At 34.9% G+C, this 25,511-nt stretch overlaps 1 protein-coding gene across 2 annotated transcripts; it reads left to right on the forward strand.

The window, feature by feature from the left end:
• Positions 1–521: 521 nt before the first annotated feature.
• On the forward strand, positions 522–19,147 carry LOC149783368 (U11/U12 small nuclear ribonucleoprotein 25 kDa protein-like). Of its 2 annotated transcripts, none has more exons than XM_089931595.1 (7): positions 522–584; positions 4,117–4,229; positions 8,013–8,136; positions 11,694–11,799; positions 12,890–12,964; positions 17,238–17,326; positions 17,707–19,147. In XM_089931595.1, exons 2-6 carry the CDS (start codon positions 4,134–4,136, stop codon positions 17,293–17,295), a joined length of 459 nt encoding a protein of 152 aa, XP_089787721.1. In that variant the 5' UTR covers positions 522–584; positions 4,117–4,133; the 3' UTR covers positions 17,296–17,326; positions 17,707–19,147. The 2 variants fall into 2 exon arrangements, with proteins under 2 accessions (XP_089787721.1, XP_089787720.1); XM_089931594.1 differs by having other exon boundaries at positions 533–558; positions 17,707–19,146.
• Positions 19,148–25,511: the final 6,364 nt, after the last annotated feature.

The raw sequence follows: 25,511 nt of genomic DNA on the forward strand, positions 1-25,511 counted from the left end.
TTAAAGGAGAAAGTGAGGTGCTGTACAATTTTTGATTTAGTTCGATAAAATATCACACGTCAATATCATACGTTTATACTCTTCTAATTTTGTGGACCTCGTAAGACGAAGTATATTTTAAATATTTGTTTTAAGCAACGTATGTTTATTGTTTTTCTGAATGGAGTTTGTTCTGATTTCGGTTAAAAATTTGCTAACAACTGTCTTACGTAGATTTAAAAGCCGAATATCAACTTTTTATATTCTCTTAGTATGTCTGCAAAAACAGTAATAACTACTAAACTAAATAATGTGTGTGTTACATGGTTTATCTTATAATAGTTCACATGGTCCGAATCAGCCCGTCATCTGGTCCGAATCGGCCCGTAATTTGGGCCGAATATGCTCCCGTCATTTGGGCCGAATCAGCTATGGTCCGAATCAGCCACGGTCCGAATCAGCCAGCATTCCATTTCACCGCAGCCTAATAATATCTGGTCTCGGTATCGGAATCAGATATGAAAATGGGATTGACAAACATACTCAGTTATTCCCCTTACTTTATGTGAAAATTCACTGGTAAGACGTGTACAGATAATAAAGTGGTAAAGAAGTGTAGTGTAACTCATATCCGTCACACCTTGGTTAAGTTTGTTGTAAAAGTCATTCGCATTTACTCATCTTAAATTAAATATAAATTGCTGTTTAAAATTTTTGTGCTATTTCGCTTTTGACCGAAGTATATTCAATCAAGAGTATTGTATGTTTTGCGGCTGAACTGTCCGCGCGAAAATTCGGATTTTCGGGATTATAGACAATGTGGCCGAAAAACAATTTGGCCCAACTTGAAAGACAGTTAGGCCCAACTCAAAAGACAATTAGGCCAACTCAGAAGACAGTTCGGCCCAACTTTAGAGACAGTTCCGCCCAACTCGAAAGATAACTTGGCCCAACTCGAAAGACAGTTAGGCCCAATTCGACAATAGAACAAGCAGATACTATGTATGTTCATATCAAGCAATGATCAGAAGTGAATACTTTCATATCAATTTTATGTGTGTATGAGGGAGAGAGTAATGCTCAGCATTTTGTCAGTTGCTGCGATATGAAGCTCTTACCAGCTAATTTTATTTTTTGTTTTTCAAGTTGATGTCTACATGTCTTAGTGTGTGCACGCTTAAACTGAAAGTTTATCAGTACCAGTCATTACCATAAATTATATTTGCTCCATTATTCCAATCAAATTAGAAATGAATAGACTGATTTCCAGCCTTAACTATGGTACAAATTATCTCAATTCCCTTGTAAGCTGCTAATGTTTTTAAAAAAATGTACAGACATTCAAAGACATTGTATGCCTGAAGGCATGTGTGCAAATGCGTATAAATTCTTGTTGTATTGGGCCTGACTGTCTTTCGAGTTGGGCTAAATTGTCCTGGGCTGAATTGTCTTTGGGCAAAATTGTCTCAATACTAGAAAATTCCAGACAAAAAGTATCAGTCGCTACTGACTTTTATGGTGGTGGCCAGGTATTAAACTGGGTCAAGAAAAGAGTACACTTGTAAAACTCATCTTACTTAAAAACTGACATGCATAGAGGTTCCAGGAAAGAAACCCTTATGTATCTTGGGGAGTATCTGTAATGTATACAAAAAGCTAATAAACAATGCAAATTAAAGATAATAACATCTGTTTTCCATAAGTTCTAATGGCTTTTGTAATTGACAGGTGTAGACTTCAATACTTTGTTGTACATAGTTATTTACTTTTAGTTGGAACACCTGTAATTGTTTAAACTGTCTGTGGTCAATATGTACATTCATGCACATGTCAATCTGTCTATTCTCACTGACAGTCCTGGTGCCATTCCCCTGTCACAGGTGGTTACAGATGTATTGCTTTAATTCTATCAGACAATTCTATGTTGTCGGAGGGTACAGGTGGCAGAATGATGGCCATGGAAGTAGCATCCATTTTTCAAGTTGATTTACATTTCGTGCAACATGTACATTATCTTCCCATCATTAGGACAAGTAAATACCATCATACAGATATTTGTTCGGGCTTGCCGCGATATCAGAGTAACTTCCCTTGCATAACCTGAAATCTATATGAAATCTGTTTATTGATCATTTCCCACAATTATCTGATTTAAACTGGAAATTAAATTCATTGTAATAAAAAATAAAGAACAACAAATAAATATATTTAGTATCTTGAAGGTCATTGCCTTTATTTACTTGTTGCCTAACTTTAAGACCCGCAATACCATAGCATTCTGGGATACATGTATGATTTGTAGCTAAATTGTAAACAGTGATACAAGCATCTATGTATACAACACATGGTTTGTATATTTCTCAGGTTTGATTAACGGGTTCAAATCATGGCTTAAGGTGGTTTGCCTTTAAGATATGTATTATATAGTTCTAATAATATTATTGTTATAGTATATACATGTATATAATTGGTCAGTTGTTGTTGTTGTTGTAGGGTTTAACACCATTTTTCAACACAAGATAGGCTATACATGGCAGCCAGTATTAATGGTGGAGGGAGAACTGGGGGGGGGGGGAACCAGAAGGAACCACTGATCCATGAGAAGCTACTGGCAAGCTGTCTCACATACCCACATTGGCCAAACCTGAGACTTGAACCCACGCTGATAGAGGTGAGATGGCAGTGATCTGTAATGGTGAGCGCTTTAGACCACTCAGCCACCTGGGGCCCCATTGGTCAGTTAGTGTAATTTGAGTAATGAACAAGATAAGCATCTATCAGATAAAGTGTTTGCTTACATTTGTTTTTAACTTCCCCCACTGATTTTAAAAACAATAAGCAACAAGATAAAAAAAAATGCACAAAACTTGGTCAATTCAGTGATTAATTTCTAATTTCTAACCTGATTGTCACCACATGGACTCCAACAGAATCGTCTTGTTTGCATTTCAAACCAGACAGATGCTGCCCTTGACAGACTGCTCACTGTCCTTTTCTGTTTTGTAGAACAGTCCTTTTTTTTAGGAAAAGCTGTTCTTGGCATACAGTACTTGCAGGGCTGTAATATTTAGCAAAATAAAAAAAACTCTTGTGTTTTAAAGGATATAACTCCCCTAATTAAGGAATTATTTAGAGCTTTGTAAAGATGGTGAACTACATCACATTTGTTGTCAGAAAAAAAGACTTGCCAACACAGATATGGCACCATGTTAGCAAAGAAACTCTTGTTTGGTTTGAAACACATGGAAGATGACAGTGCTTGGGGCCTCCTGGTGACAGATTAGAAAGTATAAATTTATGTACAAAGTTTCATACAATTTTTTATATTCCTGATGTTTTTTGTTTTCAAAATTGGTAGGGTGGTGCAAATGAAAAGGATGATAATTAAGTATTTTAACTTGATCTCTTTTGAAAGGAATGGTATTTGATGCCTTGTTTAACGCTGCACAGTTTTTAAATGTTAGTTTGGATTAAATGTCAGTTTTGATTAAATTGTTTGGGATGAGCTAACAATTGTAACTTAGACTACACATTGGGACAATCACTATGTGCCATATACATACAGTACTAATTATACTCAGTTGTAAGTGGAGTCCAGCCTCAAACAAATTTGACCCTGAACTGCTGTTGCATAGTGCACCAGAAGATCTTGGTCTGTTTGTTCAGCTGTATGTTTTTGGTGCATTATGCAATGGCAGATCTGGATCTGAGAAGCTTTCAGTTTAACTAGACTTATAAGCAAGTACATATGGTATTGGGCATCTGATCCTGCATTTTATTTACATCTCTGTCAAGTTTTATCAAGCCAAAGGGTTATAACCTTCAAAGGCATAACTGTCATGCATATTGATTTATCTATTTGTTAATTGGGGCCCAGAGTGGTCTAAAACACACTCCATTATAGATCACTGCCATCTCACCTCTGTCTGCGTGGGTTAGAGTCTCGGATTCAGCCAATGTGGGTACGTGAGAAAGCCTGCCAGTAGCTTCTCGTGGATTGGTGGTTCTTTCAGGGATTTTCGTGGGTTTTTCTACCACCATTAATACTGGCCACCATGTATAGCCTATTGTGTGCTGAAAAATGGCATTAATCCCTGCAACAACAATTTGTTAATTAGTAAATTAATTTTTTGGCAGGTGCAGTTAGAACAAAAATGTCTGCTGAAAAGCCAGTTCACACAGATTCTGGTGCCATGAACCATAGAGAGGCCATGGAAAAAATGAAACAAGTTTTGAATCAACTTGTAACGGTATTTATCTTGACCTGTTTAGAGCACATCTTAGTTAACACCGTAATCATAGAGTTTCTTATTTCAAAATGACTCTTGTAGCACTTGCCACCCCCCGCCCTCAACATCTCCTGATGTTTCATCTGTTCAGTAGCAAAGAAGAAATATTAAACAATATTTTTGAAAGATGAGTTTCTTCTCAAGCAGAATTTGTTCCGGCATATATACCTGCATCAGACAGAGAAGTATTTTTTTCTTTATCTCTCGGTGGCATTGGACAAATATTTAGAATGATTTATCAACATGTTATTCATATATGGATGCTGAAAACTGAATAATGCATTGTGTAGAATTGCTTTTGTAATATATCTGGGTTAAGCTTATATAGATAATATATTTTTATGAGCATATTTTAAATATTTGGATCATTATGAATTAAGTAAATGTTTACTTCTATCTGAATGTATGATGTTAGTTTTTCACTTGTAAGTTTCTATTGATGACAACTTTCAGTGTTTTAAAGAGGAGACTTATCCACATCCTGATTCTATTATTGTGTCTTAGATTTTTATTGTTGTTGAAAAATTACACATTCTTGCCTTTACATCTTAAGCAGAATCAGTCTTATTGTGGTGTTCAGTTTTTAATTTGGGTTGATTTATTTATCCAGATTATTTTTTACTGGAATTACAAAGAGCTCAATAATATTTTTGGCTAAAACATTAATTTGGAATTATACTGAATGCAGCCAAGAACATTTTGGATTATATTACTGTGATACATCAAAACAATGTTAACACATCATCATATTCCAGGCCCTTGGCACATTAGCATGTTGGAGATTACAGGCACATCAACACATTCAGTATTGAAATTTATTTGGAGTACCAAATGAATTCAATTGGAACTTAATACATTTGAACTTGTCATAGAACTTTTAGGACTTTTTGGGATTAATTCATAATGTTTTAAGTTCATTTTAAAGTTTCACTTTGTATTCTACAGAAATAGATTATTTGTTGAATTTTACAAACTTGTTGGTTTTCACTCTTTTCTGTTACTTAGTTTAAGACCATAGAGTTGTAACAAAAATATATATATGCAAGAACCAAACTCTAAAGTAAATTACTTTTGGTGGACTGAAATTGCCTAAGACAGATTTCCAAAACATTAGTAAAGTAACACCTGTGTGTAATGTGGGATCTAAATTAAATTACCAGGTTTTATATATTATTATATTACTGCCTTTGAAGAGAAATATTCTTATTGCCCTAGTCTTCAGCACAGGGATTGCTGTTGTCATCTGTTGTGAGTGTAGTGCCTGAACAGAAAGCTAGGACACTACTCCACAAAACAACACTATAAGGAGAACGATAGTCAAGGGAGAAGCCAATAACAGATTACTTATATCGCATTATGTCATGCAATGTCAAATAATGTCTGCACATGAACAGTTATAAATCTCTTGGTCAAGTACAGTATTCACTATCTATGGTATGGTGCAATTCAGTTGAAATAGTTGTCCCAGTAATTTTAAACAGTAAACCTCATTTTAAGCACTTGAAAGCATCTGCATTTAGGGTGCAGTACAACTCATCTTTTTTTCCATTCAAATAAAAATATAAAACCATTACACTTTGCATTTTCATGCTTTCTGATCGAGTTCTGTCCCAGTATAATGATTATTTATGCTTGCAAGTACATTTCAGTTTTTTAGATTCCCTTAAGAATTCATACATTCGTAAAATTCCATCCATTCGTAGCCTGATCGTGGGACATGTATTACTCTTCTGAGGTTCTGTGGTTGATTGCTGGTGAAAGGAAACATTTTTTTTATATTCTATCCTTTGAAAGTAAAAAGAGGGGAGATTTACATCTTTATTTTTCACATGTTTCCACACCGCTCCGGTGGCCTAGTGGATAGAGTGTCCGCCTCGGATGTGGGAGGTCGTGGGTTCAATCCCCGGCCAAATCATACCAACGACTTACAAAAATGGTACTAACAGCTGCTTCGCTTGGCGCTTAGCATTAAGAGGTTAGTGTTAGGACTAGTCAGCCTGGTGTCTGGATAATGTGACTGGGTGGGACATCATGCTACATGTCTGCGGCATGATGCCCTAGTGCTTGACATCGCTATAAACTGCCACACTACAGACGTCGTAGCGATATGACTGAAAAACTGTTAAAGCTACATTAAAAATCCAATCACACACACACGTTTCCAGTAATAACCTATATTCAAAGTTACTGTCTGTTTATAAAAACAAAGTTAAATAACAATTTTACTGAATAAAACTTTGAAAAAGTTTAATGAGTATTTCATTTGATTTGATATTAACTCAAATATTTGTCTTAAGCAATTAAGCCGTAGTAACTCGGTTTGTAGAACATTTCCCAAGTTAGCCCAGGCTGGCATCTTCAGGAAAGAAACGTAGCAATTGCTTCTGTGGTTGTGACATTGCCAGTAATGTGTTAAATGTTCAGCTAAAACAACAAAGAGAATCAGAGATGCTGTCAGGAAATTTGAATGAAGGATTCATGCAACATTGTTATAAATTCAGTGGAGAGCAGTGATACATGAGCACTGCAGTAAATTAGTTTAAAATAAATTATAGCATATAAAAATATATTCTGCATAGTATTTCATTTTTATTTAAATTGCTGGTTGTGGCATAAGTCACGTGGCTGGTAGACGTATCGTAGCACTTCTCATAACATCTGTCTCTTTTCAGCTAAGCACATGTGTAACATCTGGGTTCTTCGGCTTAACATGAATGTTAAATAAACTAAATGTAATTGGCACATTGGGACCTGGAACAAGCATTATGTCTTAATTTGAACCTTGCATAAAGGAAGTTTTACAAATGCATGTTTAAAATACAGGCTAAATGGAACACCAAAATGGCTGATTTCAAGTGTGGTTCATTTTCAGATCACGATTTCATTCAGCAAATAATGGCTGATGATAGTGATGATGACAATGAATTTTAAAGTATCAGATTATTGGAGTAGGGAAAGTGTAAATGAAGACATCAGTGAGTGATTTTGAACCCAAAAATGGTGTTGAATACAAGTCTGATTTACATGCTGGATGGTCAGAAACAGACAGCATGTTGGCTGCTTTTTACTTTCCTTCCTGTTTTTCTGCTTCCCTCTTTAGATAAAATCCTGGCAACATTTATACAAGAATTGTTTATAGCAACTGGTTTGAAGATTCTAAATGTTGACATCTCTTCACTATCTTCTTCCAATTACCCACCACTCTGCATTATTTGGCAATGGAGGAACGGCCACTTGCCAAAACCATTTTAATTTAGGATCGACCATGAGCATTCATTAGTCAAGGATAAATGCATACTGTTGTAAAATATACTTGCATCATAAGCCTTTTGGAACTTAAGAATTTATTATGTGATGTACTAAGGAGTCATGGAGAAGGTAATTTTGATATAATGAAAATACGCCTTTGTGATGATAGTGTCTATCTTATAATAAGCTCACTGGACTCCATCATCGCTAGCCAAGGTTTGTCAATCCACGTCAACCATGGCATAAGTAGGTAGCAGACACAATGCCTGAGTGAGTGCCCTCTTGATTGGTTCCAGCATGCCAACCTTCTGAATTTCTTGAAATGTGGTGTTATCATTAGATGAAGCTTTCTTTAAAATAACAGTTTGTAAATATATTGTGCAAGTGATGCGAAGATTTATTATCAGAATTTGCCTCTCAAAACTAATCAGAGAAATTAATTTCTAGTAAATGCTGGATAATGTTCTATATTATCAAGAATGGTCTCTTTTTCAGTCAGATCCCTTGTTATGTGATCTGCCCTGTGAGGTGACACCAGAGGAGATAAATTCACAGATTGCACTGGAGTATGGGCAAGCAATGGTTGTCAATGTCAGGAGATCGGACGATGTCATCATGCGTAGGTTAAGCTTAATTTGATCATTGACGTGTGATCAGGGTATGCTACAGTAATTTATTCACTTCAGGACTTGATGGAACAGCACTACTGTAATCACGCAGCATCTCATCAGGACTGAGCAGTGTAACAGTCTTGTACTCATTGTACATCACATCGGAACTGGACAATTATGAATATATGCTACTTTCCCTTAAAGTTACAGTATAATAATTGGTCTTAATTTTCTGCTTTCTTTATAAATGAACATAATGCAGTGTTGGGCAAAAGCTTAAGTTTATACCTCATTTCACATTATTTTTGCTATTTAAAATAGATTGATTTTCAGTTCTAATAAATATTAAATCTATAACGTGTCCTGGACTGGAAAATAATCACATGATTTTTAACTCTACTGGTAATTTATTACAAGAGCTAAAGAAATAGCCTTTTGTCTGCTGTCCATTGTCCATTAGCACAAGTTTGTTATTGCTACTTGTCCTAAATTACTAGAATTGTTATGATACATGACACTTTTATTCATCTGAAAGTTTACTATGGTCATAGATTAGAAGTTTATATTTCAGTCTTCTTGTGTTTGTCATCAGTTAGCCTAAGTTTGTGTTTTCTACTCTTCCTAAACTTCTGAGGTTCTAGTTGGCCCTAATTGTAAATGGTGCACCCCGTTAATACCATACAGCCATTATGGCAGCAATCTAGAAACTAGTTATTGCTTTTCTTCCTGAATGGGATAGCAATATGGGGTATTCACTAAAAACTTATGATGTCTAGTTATTCTTAAATGAAAATGTTGCTGATCTGACATCTAATATGTTGAAAACTTTGGTTATCACTACCCCTAAATGATTAGTAATGTATTGTATAAGCACAATGTGGAAGGACATGTTCTAATCTCATCATTATTCATTGGGGTGGAAGAATTCTTTTGGGGGTGGGGGTGACAGATTGATATCAGCATGGCTGTCCTGATTCTTAAGCATAACCCTTTCAGTGACTTCACCATAATATACAGCAGTGTAAACACAATGAGATGAATAAGCGAGTCCCCACATTTCTGTGAGACTGACTCTTCCTAGAAAGAAAACATGGCTCCATTATACAGCAGTACACCTTTAAAGGTATATGGCTTTTGTTTACAAGTAGGATGTTTATTTTGATCATGTACAACTGCTGGTTAAACTTAAGAAAGGTAAGGCAGTGATCCATGGAATGTAATCAGACCTTGATTTATTTCATCTAATTATCCATTGCTTTGTGATTCTTGTAGATCAACAGATGTGTTCAAAGGTGAAAGATCATGTTTCCAATCAGATAAAAATATGTATTTATTAATAACTCACTTTTTTCTCAGTTAACTTTACATTGTCAGAATCATTCAGTATTTTGGGATACTGAACACCTTAATACTGCATGATATGTGCATCTAAAATAGTACAGTATAAACAAAACATGTACCCTCATGTTGTAGATGATTTAGGTTTTACTTTATTAGATTTGTTTGTGAAAGAACTAAAGAAGCTGTTTCGTCAATTTGAAAGTGGAGATGATAATGTAAACAATATAGACGAGTTTAGAGAGTCACAAATGAAACAGGCAAACAAATGAACAGGATATTGGTGATGTCAACAACAAACATGAGAAACACTGTATTGAAAATACCAATCTAATCATTTTAACAGTTATTTAGGAGAAATGTTCGTATCTTTTCATGAATGGAATGTTTAGACTATGATCATAGATCAACCAATAGATCTCCACTTATTTTTGTCCTGACATTACTGGTAGCACTACCAGTAATATAAGGAAAAAATGCAGTAACCTATAATATGGACATTTTTATATAATATAAAAAAGATGATGAAACAGTATATACAACTTTAATGAAGGTTTTGTTCGTTTTAAATGACATTTTTTCTTAAGATGTCATATGATATTTTGGACAGTTAACAGGAATATTTATCTATTATTAAATTAAATTGTATCTTGTACTCCATCCAGTGATGCCACAAATTTCTTCAGTGTTTTCTCTAGTTTATACCAGAAAGTAAGGAAAAGAGGGTAAAATCTTAAATAAAAGTTGTTCATCATGACAGTGGCAGACCTTCCAACCCTTACAATTTTGCCTCAAGTCTTAGGGAAATGACTCTTAAAACATGGAGTTCCGAATTAAAATCACAAATTACAGAAAAATGATTATTTGCGATAAAATCCGGATACTGGCTTGCCTGTGTTTGATTTGGATCCTGATTTCATATTAGATTAAGTGGAATTGGTCAGGGAACCAGGCTAACTTTACTGGAGATGTTTTAGACTGTGCATATTTTGTGATGTAAGACATCTGCTTGGTCAAGCTGTTACTTATTATGTTAAAAATGGTGTCCAACAAGTGACACATGAAAATGAAAGGGAAAATAAAGCTTTTAAAAAGTGTTAATACTGTAGAAGAATACAATGGAATCTTGGGAAGGAAAGCAGGAAGGGCAACAATTATGTCTAGAGGATAATATGTGTTATTTTAGGTATGTCACATGGTGGGAAAGATAATTGGGGTTGCCATGGCCCACATGAAACTAAATTTTTTTTTATCGATTGCATCAGGATGAGATATCAAGAAGCCATTAATCTCCATAGGGTTTGGAACTGCTATTTGTGAAAATGTACTGGAGTTAATTAAGGTTTGACTGAACTTTACAACTTTTGAGTTGAACATGATGTTTACCATTGCTGCATCAGTCTTGAATCAAACTCCTGGACTTTTAGATACATGTTTTCCAACTTGACAATAGCAGTACATGATATTTTGTTACATCTCACAGAAAACTGGTTGTTGATGTTGTTTTAGGGTTTAACACCATTTTTCAACACAAGATACATGGCAGTATAACTGGTGGTAGAAAAACCCAGGGAAGAACCACCGACCCACAAGAAGCTACTGACAGGCTTTCCCATGTACCCACACTAGCCAAGCTTTGGACTTGAACCCACACAGACAGAGGTGAGAGGCAGTGATCCGGAACAGTGAGTGCTTTAGACCACTGGGCCACTTGGGGCCCCACAGAAAACTGGTCCAGCTTACAGAAAAAAATTGACTGCCTTACTGAGATAGTCTTGTTAGGGTTGGCAGGTCTGTGGTGGTAGGATATATAGTGCTACTGTTGTTCTTCCATTTGTCCATCACAACTTTGTTCATGTTTTTCACTTAGGTTGCAGTCTGTATACTACAAAGTTTTGAAAGTGTGCTAAGGTAGGAATACAAATTATAACAGCTGGGGTTGGGGTTAGTATAAAATAATTAGAAAGACGTAATGTTTTAAAGGATGTTATTTATTATACACTATGTATAGTTGCTTAGAAGTTGTGTCCAACTGCAGATAGCATAGACCCTTATCTACCATTGCATAATGCACTACCAGATCAGGGTCTGTAATGATTGTTCTACTAATTAGTCATAACAAACTGCATTGAGCCAGATCTGCAGTGGTATATTTGGATCTATGCAGTGGTATATTTGGATCTATGCAGTTGGATCTGTTTATACAATAGTATTTGTTTTTCTTCAGCTATTGTCATTACCCAGAATGCCACAGTCCTGGACCTGAAACATGCAATTCAGCGCTATGTGAACCTCAAGCAAGTTCGTGAAGGAGGGAAACAACACATCAGTTGGTATGTTAATTCATCATGGTGATTGAAATGAATTACCAAGAACAGAAGTACCTGATTTTATTGATCTCTGATGATATCAGCCATAAAATTAAATTTGTATCTGTAACAGAACTTCTTTTTTTGGGGATGTTCCATGGGAGACAGCCTTATGATGAGGTACCTGAAGCAGTATTTTTGTTACCACTTATCATCACATCGTGGAAAATTCTTAGTCGAAAACAAAAAGCAAAAATTATTCAACTCAATGACAGTGAGATAGTTCAAGGGTTCTTGCTGAAAAATTTAATGTTGAGAAGACTGGAATAAACAACATCGAAACAGATAAGAATATTCTGCAGCAGTGGGAAATGGAGTAAATGGAAAGAGAATGATTCTAAATGATAAGCGATGATTATACCAAGATTTAAATAAGGTTTTTGTAATGGTTTTGTAATGCATGTGCCAACAATACCCCACTACATGCCGTGCTTAAGAATAAGACGTAATAATGTATGTTCACTTTAAATACATCTGTTCTTAAGACAAGAAGAATCTTTTAGTTACTTTTAAATGAAGAATATAAAATTCCTAATTAAATGTAACTTTCTTACTACATTCACGTACATATACTTCTCACAATATAGTCCCCCTCTGAAAAGGCCACCATTCTTAAATGGCCAATTTCCTGGTCGAAATGGGTGAGACCATTGCAAATAGAGTATTTATTATGCAATTTCCAACACCAGCCAGCATTCAGTAGTCATTTGTTTTGATATGAAAGAAAGGGTCGTGATAAGTATTTATTTTTCATTAATCCTTTATTCAAATAGTCCTTTTAGACTTGTGAATAAAGTCAGGGTTGATGGGCTGTTCATTTTGAAGTTCTTCTAATGGGAGAACACAGGCAGCTTTTGTGATAGTTTGGGTGAATTTACTTTAAAATTAATTTTTTACTGGTTTTTTTTTATTAGTGGTATCTATACAATATAAGTGAAATTCTACAATTGCAGCTTCATAAATTTAAATGGAATAGGCCTCACTTGTATATCTATATCTGTAGTATTTTAAATGTTGTATGAGAGATAAGAGTCTCATATTATTTATTTTATAGGAGATATGTTTGGAAGAGGCACTGGTTGTACTTCAACAGTCAGAAATTAACGGATGACAAGAAAAAACTGAAAGAGTATGTAGTGTTAATATTGTGTTTACTTTTCAGGTATAAATGAAGCTTCCATTTTTGTCTTCATTTGTTATTAAGATTTATGTTTTAGGCATAATTGTCTTTAATAAAACTTGATCAGTGTGCTCACAGAATGGTTAGAAAACATTGACATTTATTAATTAATTTGTGCAATCTTGAGACATTGCATTTTGACATTACCTTTCCTGAAATGTTTCTTAATATAGGTGAAACCTTTTCATGAACACTAGAAGATGTAGAATAAATTGATTTACATTTTTCTAACACTTGAGAGAACTAACTCATTGCATTCTGTTATGTGAAAATTCTTTTTCACTAACAGAAGAGCTTGCTTACTTTTATAACGGTACTAACAGCTGCATCACTAGGCGCTCAGCATTAAGAGGTTAATGTTAGGACTAGTTGGCCTGGTGTAATGATAATGTGACTGGGTGGGACATAATGCAACATGTCTGTGGCATGATGTCCCAATGATAGACATCACTATAAACTGCCTTATTGCAGACATCACAGTGATATGACTTAAAAATTGTTAAAGCTACATTAAAAATTAAAATTACAGACAAACTTTTATAAGAGAACAGATGCTTGGTGAGCCTAGATACATGGTTAATTTACCTTGAAAGTTGTTCACATAACTTGTTTTTAAACTTGTTTAATTGACGCTTTGACTAAGTATACATTTTCTAAATGCAAGTAGTTAATGAAGAGCATAGTTTAAAATAGGATGAAATCCAGTTTTACGCCAAATTGATAAGAGCATTGACCACCATGTTAAAAAATTCTACAAAGAGGACTCGTGTTTAATAGCACCAAATTTTGTCTTCCATATTAACAATGCACAACACTGATCCTACTGAATTCAACCCTGTTTGTATTTTAAACAGTATGTTATAACAACATTCAGGTCCATATTCTAGATCCACATAATTTGATACATATGCATCTGCTTTAATTAGCAATTACGGGGAATTTTGTTTGGATCTTTTTTAATCTTCCATTCCATATATATATATATATATATATATATATATATATATATATATATATATATATATATATATATATATATATATATATACTGTGCTGCTTTTATATTTCAGAATATCTGTGTCATGTAAAATGGGAAGACTTATTTATTTTCTTCTTCTTCTGTCTCTCATTTTCTCTTTTCATTGCCTAAATGATGTGTCTAAATCATTTTAAATGTTTAGAAGGGTTTGATGATTTGATTGTTTGTAATAAATATTTACATTTGAAGATTTTCTTCATAATTGACCTTAAAAGAATAATTTAATTATAAAAACAATTTCACCAATCTTTACAATGCCACAGTTGAATACTGTGATTTCTTGGATGTGTTTAATACATAAAGGTGTAAGGATTGATATATTTTGTACCTTGATAAATGAAAAGAAAAAAATAATTATGCATTTTATATTTGGCTTGAACACCACACCCATGCAATGGAATCCTGTATAACTTCTGGGCCCACTTTAATGTGGGGGCAGATGTGGATCCCATTTTTTCTTGTACATTTGCACAAAAATAGGCCATTGTTTGTTGAATGTGAATAAAAGTGCTGAATTTGACTTCAGTTTATTGTTCGTTTTATAATCAGAAATGGCAGTTGGTGTCTGGAAATTTCAGTCATCATGAAATTTGCAGCCAACAATAAAATGTCATATTTTGTTAAATTTCTTTCATAAAGAAAAGTTCGGAATGCACTGTAACTGACAATATATAACTAAATTTTGATCATTTAAAATGTTAATAATACATACTGGTGGTAACACTTTAAGAAATAAATACTAATAAGATTTGTCAAGTGAAATTCGAGTTTCATTTTTATCTTTTGATTTGGTTTCAGTAATATCATCATAAGTGTAATACGCCTTGTTTTCAAATGCAAAAAAGTGTCCTCCAGCTGTTATAGCTTTATGTGCTAGAGTTTCCTAATAACGTAATTAAGTGCTGACTGTTTTGATCTCTGACTTGTGAAAGTGTTTTACAAGTAATTAAGTGTTGACCAGCATTTTTGTATTATCATGTTTATTATGTCTTGTATCAAACTAGGTAAAGGGGGTTGAATTAAAAATGTTCAAAGGCATGCAAATCTTATGTGTTAGAGTTAGCGGTCACTATCATGTGTTAGGTCAAACTTGTTTTAGTTGATCAAATGAACACTTATAAATATTGGTATATTATATAAATACTTGGTGCATGAAAAGTATAGTTTCACAGATATAGTATATTATGGAGAAGCGAATTCTTATGTTTGTAGTGAATTTAAAATACTCCAACTGGCACTCAGATGTTTGCTGAAGCATGAGCTGAAATTTCACTTTTACTTGCAATGAATCAGTATTTTAATAATAGAACAATAACAGATCAAGTTTCGACAGTGTTACTTCATGAAATAAACCTTCATCTTTTTAGGAAAAAAAGAATCTTGTTGTCAATCAACAATAGCACTAGAACGTGTCTACATTCACATGCAGAAAATATTACTATCAAAGAATGTATTTGCTGATACGTGTGATGTATGTTGAAACCTCTTGGTGTACTGTTTTAACAATTATTATTATCTTGAATATAAAGAAAATGAAAAAGCTATTTATTGGCAGTAATTTCCAGTGCTGTTATAAAATGACTATTAAACCATTTTAACTCATCCCCCCCCCCCCCCCCCCCCGTTAATGTCCATAACTCACACCATCACTTGCCCTGTGGTCTATGATTTTGGACCCCGTTTTGTGCAGTAGTTGTCAAGGGATTATGAAGTTGAGAACAAGGATTCCATGAATTAGGATGTGAATAAGGGTTCCATGGATTAGAATGAGAACAAGGATTCTGTGGATTCTGTGGATTAGAATGAGAACAAGGATTCCGTGGATTAGAATGAGAACAAGGATTCTGTGGATTAGAATGAGAACAAGGATTCTGTGGATTAGAATGAGAACAAGGGTTCCATGGATTAGAATGAGAATAAGGATTCTGTGGATTAGAATGAGAACAAGGATTCTGTGGATTAGAATGAGAACAAGGATTCTGTGGATTAGAATGAGAACAAGGGTTCCATGGATTAGAATGAGAACAAGGGTTCCATGGATTAGAATGCCTTGTTCCTTTTTTGGCCTTAACCAACCACTCTGCTGTTAATTACTATAAGGCCAATTCCCCTTTTCATACCAAGGTACATAATGCTATACTGTGAAGTTGAGGATAGTTTTTTATGGCCCATCAGCCAGCACACACTTCCCCTGCAGTAGGGTAAAACCCAGGGACAGGATGCATAAATGTCTAGGCCTTTTCATAATGTAGTGAAAATGTTATAGGGTGGGGATCTCAATGACTTCCATGTTATAGTCCAGAGGCGGGGCCTCAATGGGTAAGGACACATCAGGACTTAATAATATTAACTGCATTCATTAATTGCCCCTGTCATGTCAAGTTAAATTAGGTAGACTTTTAGGGTAGTGCTGTGAACCACTTGTTAGTTATAACCCTTGGACCAGTCATCATGGGATAGGGACAGATCCAGAGGCCCATGCTTTTGGCATAAATGACTTGGTCTTTTTAAGCTAAGAACATGTATGTAGTTATAAGGTTGGTTATTTCAATGGTGTCCAAGTTATCACCAAGAGGCTGAGCCTCAGAAGATAATAGCAGATGCAGGGGCATGGGCAATGATAATGTTGGTTCAAAATGACAATTAACCGCCAACTTTCTCAGTACTCAAAGATGAAAACTTGCTTCATAGAAAATGGGCATTGAATTATGGCAGGGCCAAATTTTCTTGATAAAGAGAAAGCATTCCCATCTACCTAAACACATTAACTATATAAAAAAAAAATAATTCAAGTTCCTGTTGATTAGAGTTATGCACTGACACAAAAAGTTTGAATTGAATTCTTTCAAAATTTGTAACAATTAGGGAATGAACTTTGACCACCCACACTTTAATAACAAAAAAGCCTTTCCAACAATCTAAACATTAAATATATAAAATTTCATCAAATGCCTAATGGTAGTTCTATGTACAAACTATAATAGAATGATTATGCTGCCTCTACTGATAACATCACATTTGCTTCATCTCATTTTTTTTTTTGCATGAGACCTAAATATATCAGCAGACAAACAGTATATTCACAATACTTGATTTCAACACAGTTCATAAATCATGGAAGTTCATTTGTGAATCAGGCCTTTCTAAAAATAGTTTGCTGATACTAATTTATTTTTCTTTCAGCTATGAAATAAGAAACAAAGATGAGGTGATCTTTATAAAAAGATTGAAGGAAAAATAGTCATTCCATCTTAAGAACTATATACTACAAGGTAAATTTTATTTACACAAAATATATTGTTTATTATTTTATATCTTAGGCATTACACAGAAAATTTAAATTTTATCATTGACATGTTAGGATTAAAATGGGAATATTTAGGCTTATAATTTTATATCTTGTGTGTTGAACAAGAAATGTAAAAAAATGAATCTGATACATATTATAGACATTTTACATTTTAATTTCCTTTATGACACATTAATATTGTCCCATTATTTTTTGCTGTTGTATAATACAGTCATCAAGAAAGATGTTAATTTGTAAGTAATCCATTCTCCATTTGCAAATGAAGCCAATATTAATTATTATTCTTCTTATTATTATTATTATTATTATTGTGCTAACTGCATTTTCTCGTTGTCCTCTCAGATATAATTATGCTGTGGACCAGGTTTCTACAGCCTAAACATCTGTAAGATGTCACCTTTGGATAAGTTTCAAAAGGAAAAACAGACAAAGAGGCACCTGCCAGTCAGAAAGAGGACATGGATATCTTATTGCAGCAAATTTTCAGTCAGAGATTGCTTTATTTTCATGCTTAGTGAATAATGGATATCAAGATGAAAGAAGTTGGAGAGTCAAAGGAGATATGCAGCAGTGAACGTTTCCACTGTAGTGGTGAGAATCATATGCCGTGAAAGAGAAGTTGCAAAAACAAGATATAATCTGGGTACAGGCTGAGAATGGATGTTCTTAAAGCATATGCATTGCTTACTAGCGTGCTGAGGTTGTTTGAATTGTGTTTAGATTGGTGAGAAACATTTTCATGATACTGAAATTATTCTCCTTGAAATATAAGGATTGTACATGGATTCCCTGTCCAATATGTGGTTGAAAGCTTGGATATTTTTTAAAGAATACCAGTTTGTTATTCCAGTTGCAGAAATATGAAGCTCAAACAATCGATTTTTCATATTTTCTTCAGAATTTGGAAAGGTTCATGCAGTAATTGTATGTCCATTCAGAAAAGAGATGATGTAGGGGTACCTCTTTAGCTGGGGTGGATGGGATTTCTCTAACAAATAAACCAATGGAAATGTATTCTTATGCTTCTAAAAATACATTTGTTCATTTTAGAGTAATATAAAGTATTCATGTCAAGGGACACAATTCAGATTTTGTATGTGTGTGTATGATTTGGATTTTTAACGTAGTTTAACAATTTTTCAGTCATATCGTTACGATGTCTGCAGTGTAACAGTTTATAGTGATGTCTAGCACTGGGGCATCATGCTGCAGACATGTAGCACAATGTCCCATCCAGTCACATTTTCCTGACACGAGGCCGACTAGCCCTAAGACTAACCTCTTAATGCTGAGCGCCAAGCGAGGCATCTGTTAGTACCATTTTTGTAAGTCTTTGGGATGACTTGGTGGGGGGATCGAACCCACGACCTCCCACATCCTAGGCAGACGCTCTAACTACTAGGCCACCAGAGTGGTGCAATTCAGATTTTAACCTTTTGTAGAAATGTATTAGACCCTAGTGTGGTTACCATCTCTTATTGTTTCAAAAGAAAAATGTCTCACAACATACTTGTTTCATTGTTTTCTCTGAAAAATATATTTCATTTGAAAATGTTCGATTCTGATGACCATAATCAATATATTGTTTCATCAGTTCTTTGTATTTTCAATTTTTTGGTGGATTCAGTGGCATCAGCATAATTTAAATTGTTTAGATTTCTCAAATATTTGTCTTTGAGAATACTTAATCTGTTTTACCAAAAGTAGGTTACATCGACCTTTTTTGGTGTTATAGTGATCGTATTTACTTATTGGACTGCCTGGATTTGCAATTTTGTTTTTGACAGCAACGTCTTCATTATCATCAGCAATAATAGGATTTTAAATTCAAGTTTCTCAAAGTCATACAATGTGTTACTTCTACATCAGGGGCCCTGAGTGGTCTAAAGCGCTGTCCATTACGGATCACAACCATCTCACCTCTGTCTGCGTGGATTCGAGTCTCGGATTCAGCCAATGTGGGTATGTGAGAAAGCTTGCCAGTAGCTTCTTGTGGGTCGGTGGTTCTTCTCGGGGTTTTCCCGGGTTCTTCCTGCACCATTAATACTGGCTGCCATACGTAGCCTATCATGTGCTGAAAAATGGTATTAAACCCTACAACAACAGCAAGAACTTCTACATCATTTACTTTATTTGAGTAAAACATTAGTACTGTGCTTCTGTACGTCCCTTCATGATTATGGTATAGTGTCCATTCTGTTTCATCAAGTTTTGATTTTATTACAAATAATAGAACAAAATTAGTGAAGTCAAGAATAAAGCATAGGTCTACCAGCCATTCAGGTCATTTTTTTCTGTCAATGTTGGCAACTCAAGAGTTAAATGATTAGACATTAATAGTTTTTCTCTCTAGGGTATTGTATTGGCTGTGGTAGTACTTGAAACAATAGTAGAAAATGCTTTTAAATAGAAATTACCAGTAATAACTTCTCCAGTAATATTTCAAATGTTAGTATAAATTCTCTAATGAAATACAAGGAAAAGAACATTTAGAAAATTAAGATAAAAGATTATTTAGATCAGTATGTGTATGGCAATAAATGAACAGTGAAAAGCAGTATTTATTATATTCTCAAGTGTGAAATATAGAGGCCTATTGGCAAAATAATTTTCATATTTTTTTCATTTCTATATTTTCACATGCAAAAAGTATATCCATGAGAAAATATAATATTTCCCATCATTCCATGTGATGCTTGATTGTGTGTGCCTACAAATGTTTTACCTGCAGCAACAGAAGGGAGTTATTTGTGAGTTATAATAAATCAGTAGAAGCTGCCTTACATTTTAGGCATGGAAATTAATCTTTGATTCAGAAGACGTTTGTGCTTCTCTCATGTTTTTTCTCCCAATTTGCTTGACAACAACAATAAACCTGCTATGATTCATTGCTGAATCAGACTTACATTGTTTTGAGATAGGGTCAGATAGTTTACAAAATGACAAAAATGTAATTTACTGAAACAGGTAAATCAACCCAATCCTATCGCTTCCTTAAGTCTCATATTTATATGATCAGCCTATGAAGGTGAATTTAATTTATGAAAGGGGGTTGTGTGAGCAGCTTGTGCCGAAGAGTGAGTTTAATTTTCAAAACTTCACTTCTGGAGCAAGTTTGGTGTATAATAAAAAGAAAATTTTCTTTTCTCATTTCGATACCGGATATATTTCATCATGTGGTAACAAAATCCATAAATTTTAACTCATGGCTTTGCCACTCATTAAATATCACATTTTTGGTACCAATGATGAAATATATCTGGTATTAACATTGGAAAAGAAAATATCATCTGTTTATATGGACCATGAAAAGCCATATCTGTATGGTAGTAAAAAGGACCATGAACAGTATGTGTAAGGTAATAAAAAGAACTATAAATAGCAGTGTGTGTATGGTAATAAAATGACCATGAAGAGCAGTATGTGCATGTTAATAAAAAGGACCATGAAGAACAGTGTGTGTATGGTAGTAAAAAGGACCATGAATAGCAGTGTATGTATGGTAATAAAAAGGACCACAATTAGCAGTATATGTATGGTGATAAAAGGACCATAAATAGTGTGTGTATGGTAGTAAAAAGGACCATGAGTAGCAGTATATATATATGGTGATAAAAAGGACCACAAGTAGCAGTATGTGTATGGTGATAAAAGGACCATATATAGCAGTGTGTATATGGTTGTAAAAAGGACCATGAGTAGCAGAATGTGTATGGTAGTAAAAATGACCATGAATAGCAGTATATATATGGTGATAAAAAGGATCATAAATAGCATTGTGTGTATGGTAATAAAAAGGACCATGAAGAACAGTATGTGTATGGTAGTAAAAATGACTATGAGTAGCAGAATGTGTATGGTAGTAAAAATGACTATGAGTAGCAGAATGTGTATGGTAGTAAAAATGACCATGAGTAGCAGTATGTGTATGGTGATAAAAAGGACCATAAATAGATCATTCACATATCTGATCCGTCCATGATGGTTCAAGTCTCAGACTTGGTCAACGTGGGTGTGAGAAAGCTTTCCAGTAGCTTCCCATTCAGTCAATGGTTCTTCCTCCACCAAATATACTGGCCAACATTTATTGCCAGTCAGGTGCTGAAAAATGGTGTGAAACACAGATCAACAACTTTCCAAGTCCTCAGTAATTTCAGTGTTTTGATTTTAAGATGTTTTTTCAGTATTGTGTTAATGTTTCTAAAACTTGACAACTTATAAATTCATCTAATTGCCATACTAAGGTGATTCTGTGAAACTTTTAAATGAAGATTCTATTAAATATTATTTCCCTATTTCATGTGTATTTTAGAAAATATTTTTTTACATTTCTGTCCAGTTTAGTGGTTGACATAATTTTGCCACACAATTGTACTGGCATAAAAATCTTGCTCAGGGGAGACAAGTTTTCATTCCCAACGTCCTCAGAGATTCTAGGGTATATAAATATATTCATAATACTTTGTGGTCTTCACTTTCAGAAAGTAGCATTTCTGCAGTGTGTCAGTGTTTGATTCATAATTCTTTTTGGGCCTTCACTGTCCTGGAGTAGCATGACTACATTGTGCCAATAGTGTATTTATAAATACATCTGAGTCTTTCACTTTCACCACAGCTTGAAAATTTTGTTATTCCTAGTCCTAATGAATAGTTACATTAGCATGGGTTTGAATAAAGGACCATCTTGAAAATGTTGTTATCACTACTTCTCTTTGACAGTCATCAATCATAGGAACATGTTTTTGTAAAAAAATTTCCTTAAAGACATGATAAATCAGACCTTGTTTACAGCTTCTTCTTCTGAACAGAAGGTCATAAAGAAAATAAAACGTCTTGTTGGTCTTAAATGAAAGTGGTACTGAGTAGTGGTAGCCAACTTGAAAAGTGTGTGTGCGCAGTGAAACCCCATTATGACATGCTTCATTACAGCATTAATTTGGATATAACGTGATCATGGCATGGCTCCCGAAATTGTATTTAAAAAATTTTGTACACAAAAAATCAGTTATTTATTTCAAAGGACAAAACATAATATGTAAAAAGTTCCATTTGGGGAAGAGGATGAATTTGAATGTAACATAAACATGGCGTGGTTCCTGAAATTGTACAATTATTTTACCAATTTCTTGGAAGTTTGTGCCAAAATAAGTGAGTTGGATTTAACAATTTAGAAAGATGTGCTGTCTTGAAGAAAAATGTATGTTATGATTGCATCCTGCTCTATATGAGTATAATTGTTATTCAGTTCAGAAATTTGGTTCCCTTGTCTGTTTTCCATTGAAGAGGGTGATGACCACTTTGTTCCAACACAAATTTTAAGGCTCACACTAACTTGAAACTGGTTGTGGAAGTCAAACGCATGACCCAGGCAAATTTGGAAAAGATATCAATGACATGAAACATATATTTGTTGCCACAATTGTAGGTGGCTAAATGAGAGACATCGGCTTGCCATTGATGATCGATGCTGTCCACTTTGGTTTGACTTCTGGAAAATTTTCATTGAATGGATTTGTATAACGTGTAGGTGGCTTGTTCTCGTAACTATTGTTGCAACTGTTGTAAATGTACACTTTTCATTTGGGTTTTGGCAGCATGATGCAATTTTGAACTCCTTTATAACCCACAGGACGGGCAGGATTATAGTAAATGCTGGCTAAAAGATTCTCGATCAGGACTTTCTTTAATAACTCCCCCACCATTCACTGATGCTCACTTTTTCTTGCTTTCTTTTATCGCTTCTGGTTTCCCTTCTTTCTTTTTCACTTTTGTCGAAGAAGGGGTAGACATCATCTTTTTAACCCAAGCTTTGAGTTCTTCTAGTTGGGGAGTGGGGGAAGGAGCCAGCAAGGACACTGCAATCATATAAGGGATGGGCGCTGATGGTGTTGGAAAGACTTCTAATGCGTCTTCTTCTTCTGCCATCGGTTGGCTGCGTCTGTCTTGGTGACTGTTGGTGGTGGTGGTGGCAATTGGTTTTCCATCACAGCCTTGAAATCTTCCAGAGTCAGTTTAGCTGTTTCATCTTAAGCTTTCTGCTGAAAGAGTTTGTGGAAAGACCTCATGCATGTACTTTATCTGATGGAAGGACAAAAGAACTGACTTTGGATGGCTGGAATTCCACTGTTGGCATGAACGCAACCCACATTTACCTCCCAATCCTCATCTGACCAAGATGTCTTGGTTACAACCAACATAAATTGCAATCATTGATGGAGCAAAAAAGCACTTAAGCAAATCGCCTGACAGATCTTTTTATACTGGAATACGTCTCCACTGATTGTCGGTACGTCATATCATTTTCATATAGCTATCACTTGATGTTGAGGGGTTTGCAATGGACTAAATCATGTCAGTTCTTCTCTGGATAAATCTAGTTAACTGTAACACTCCCAATCTCTCTTGGACTTTGATCTTGGGCGAGGGCACTTATTTAGCAGCTGCCACTGTGGCTAAAGAAAAGGTTGTCACCTGAGAAGAAATTCCTTTAGAAACGGGTTTCCATTATTTCATCAAATCGGGAAAGAAGGATGTCGCATAAGGTTTTGGCTGGCATCATGAGCAATGGCGTAGTGGAAGAATCTGCTGGAGACACGGTCACAAAGGATCATGGTTTGGGAAGTAAGGTTGCATCTGGGCAGTATTGCCTCTCTTTCGGGTAGAAGCTGTTTCCTTGGGACTTTTCTTTTTCTTGGGACTTTTCTTTTTCTGGGGATGTGACCTGGTCATGCCACACTTTTTGTTCTTGGAACATCTTTGGAGAGAGGCTTTTTCTTGGGAGTGACTGATGTGGAGGCATTAGGATCCCATTTTAAGAGGGAGTGAATGATGACACCTCCAAGTTTCAAAATGATTTGCTTTTATGTTTGAGTATCGATTCTGGGATCTGCCACTTGCGTCAAGGCTACTTTATGTTTGTCAAAAAAAAGCATTTGGTTTGATGAGGGATGTGAATGATGCACTTGTAACTTATCTTTGGGATGTTTTAATAAAACCATGTAATGAGCATTGAGACTGATGGTGCGATGGGCTTTACTTTGTTTAAACAAATTGTGGGTACTGTAAAAGACACTGCCATTATGATGATTGCCTTTGCAAATAAACCAGAGTTTAGTTTCTTCCTTGTCTTCTCCTAACATGTCGAAAATGACCTGATGTGTTTGACTCGTATTAGACACGATCCTGTCGTCTTTGCGAGGAATGCTTTCCACAAAAATGATGGATTCTCCTTCACTTTCTTGAAGGAGGCCATATATGCTGATTGCCACTCTTTGAAACGCCACACGATGCGTTAAGGTGGATGATCAATCGAGTTTGTGCTCGATCAATGTTTGACAAATTCAATTTTGCCTTGGTCCAGCAATCAACGTGTTAAAGAGATGGCAAAGATACAGTGCCTCCCAACTTGAACAATCTAACTTTTCTACAATGACCTTGAGGGCAGAGGAAGAGGTGGAAGAAGATGTAACCATAGCAAAGGTGTTCAGAATTTTGAAAATAACATAGACAAGAGATTTTATACTTTTCAGGACAAGTTTATTGAGTGTTCAAAAATGGCGATTTGACACAAAATACAAAAATACATAAAAGCCAAATGGTTAAGTACATGGCTAGCAAAACAATCAAAATATACTACATACAAGTCATTGTGACATTTTCGATGACTGTGTGGTGTTCTAGAATTTCTAGTGATACTCTGTAATGTTCTTCTGTCTCTACACTATTGTCAGTCTCAAGTTTTTCCTCCAAGAATGGCTTTTCATTCATGTTAATGTTGATGATGGTACTGCTACCCTGAATTTGGTTTTCGTCTGTGTCAGCTTCTTCTGTCACTTTCACTAACACAGGTTTAAATGTCACATTTTTCACGCGGGTTTAAATGTCACATTTTTCACTTGCCATTTTAAGTCTACTTTTTATTCTACAAGCAGTTACAAATGGCTTGGCAGTCCGCCCTTCTTGCATCCAAGCATCGAAGCCAACACTTTTCCAGTCACTTACATCTTTCCAGTGAGGGTGTAGGTCACAAGTTACTCACACACATCTTTGTAAGGATTCAAATTTGATAAAGTTTTACAAATCTTTTCTTCACATAGAGGTTGAAAAGTATCTATATGAAAGTGCAACGCTGTAAACTGCACATTTAA

The sequence above is a fragment of the Sinohyriopsis cumingii genome, chromosome 14 (genome assembly GCF_028554795.1).
Source record: "Sinohyriopsis cumingii isolate HCF-2022 chromosome 14, ASM2855479v2, whole genome shotgun sequence".
NCBI lineage: Eukaryota > Metazoa > Mollusca > Bivalvia > Unionida > Unionidae > Sinohyriopsis > Sinohyriopsis cumingii.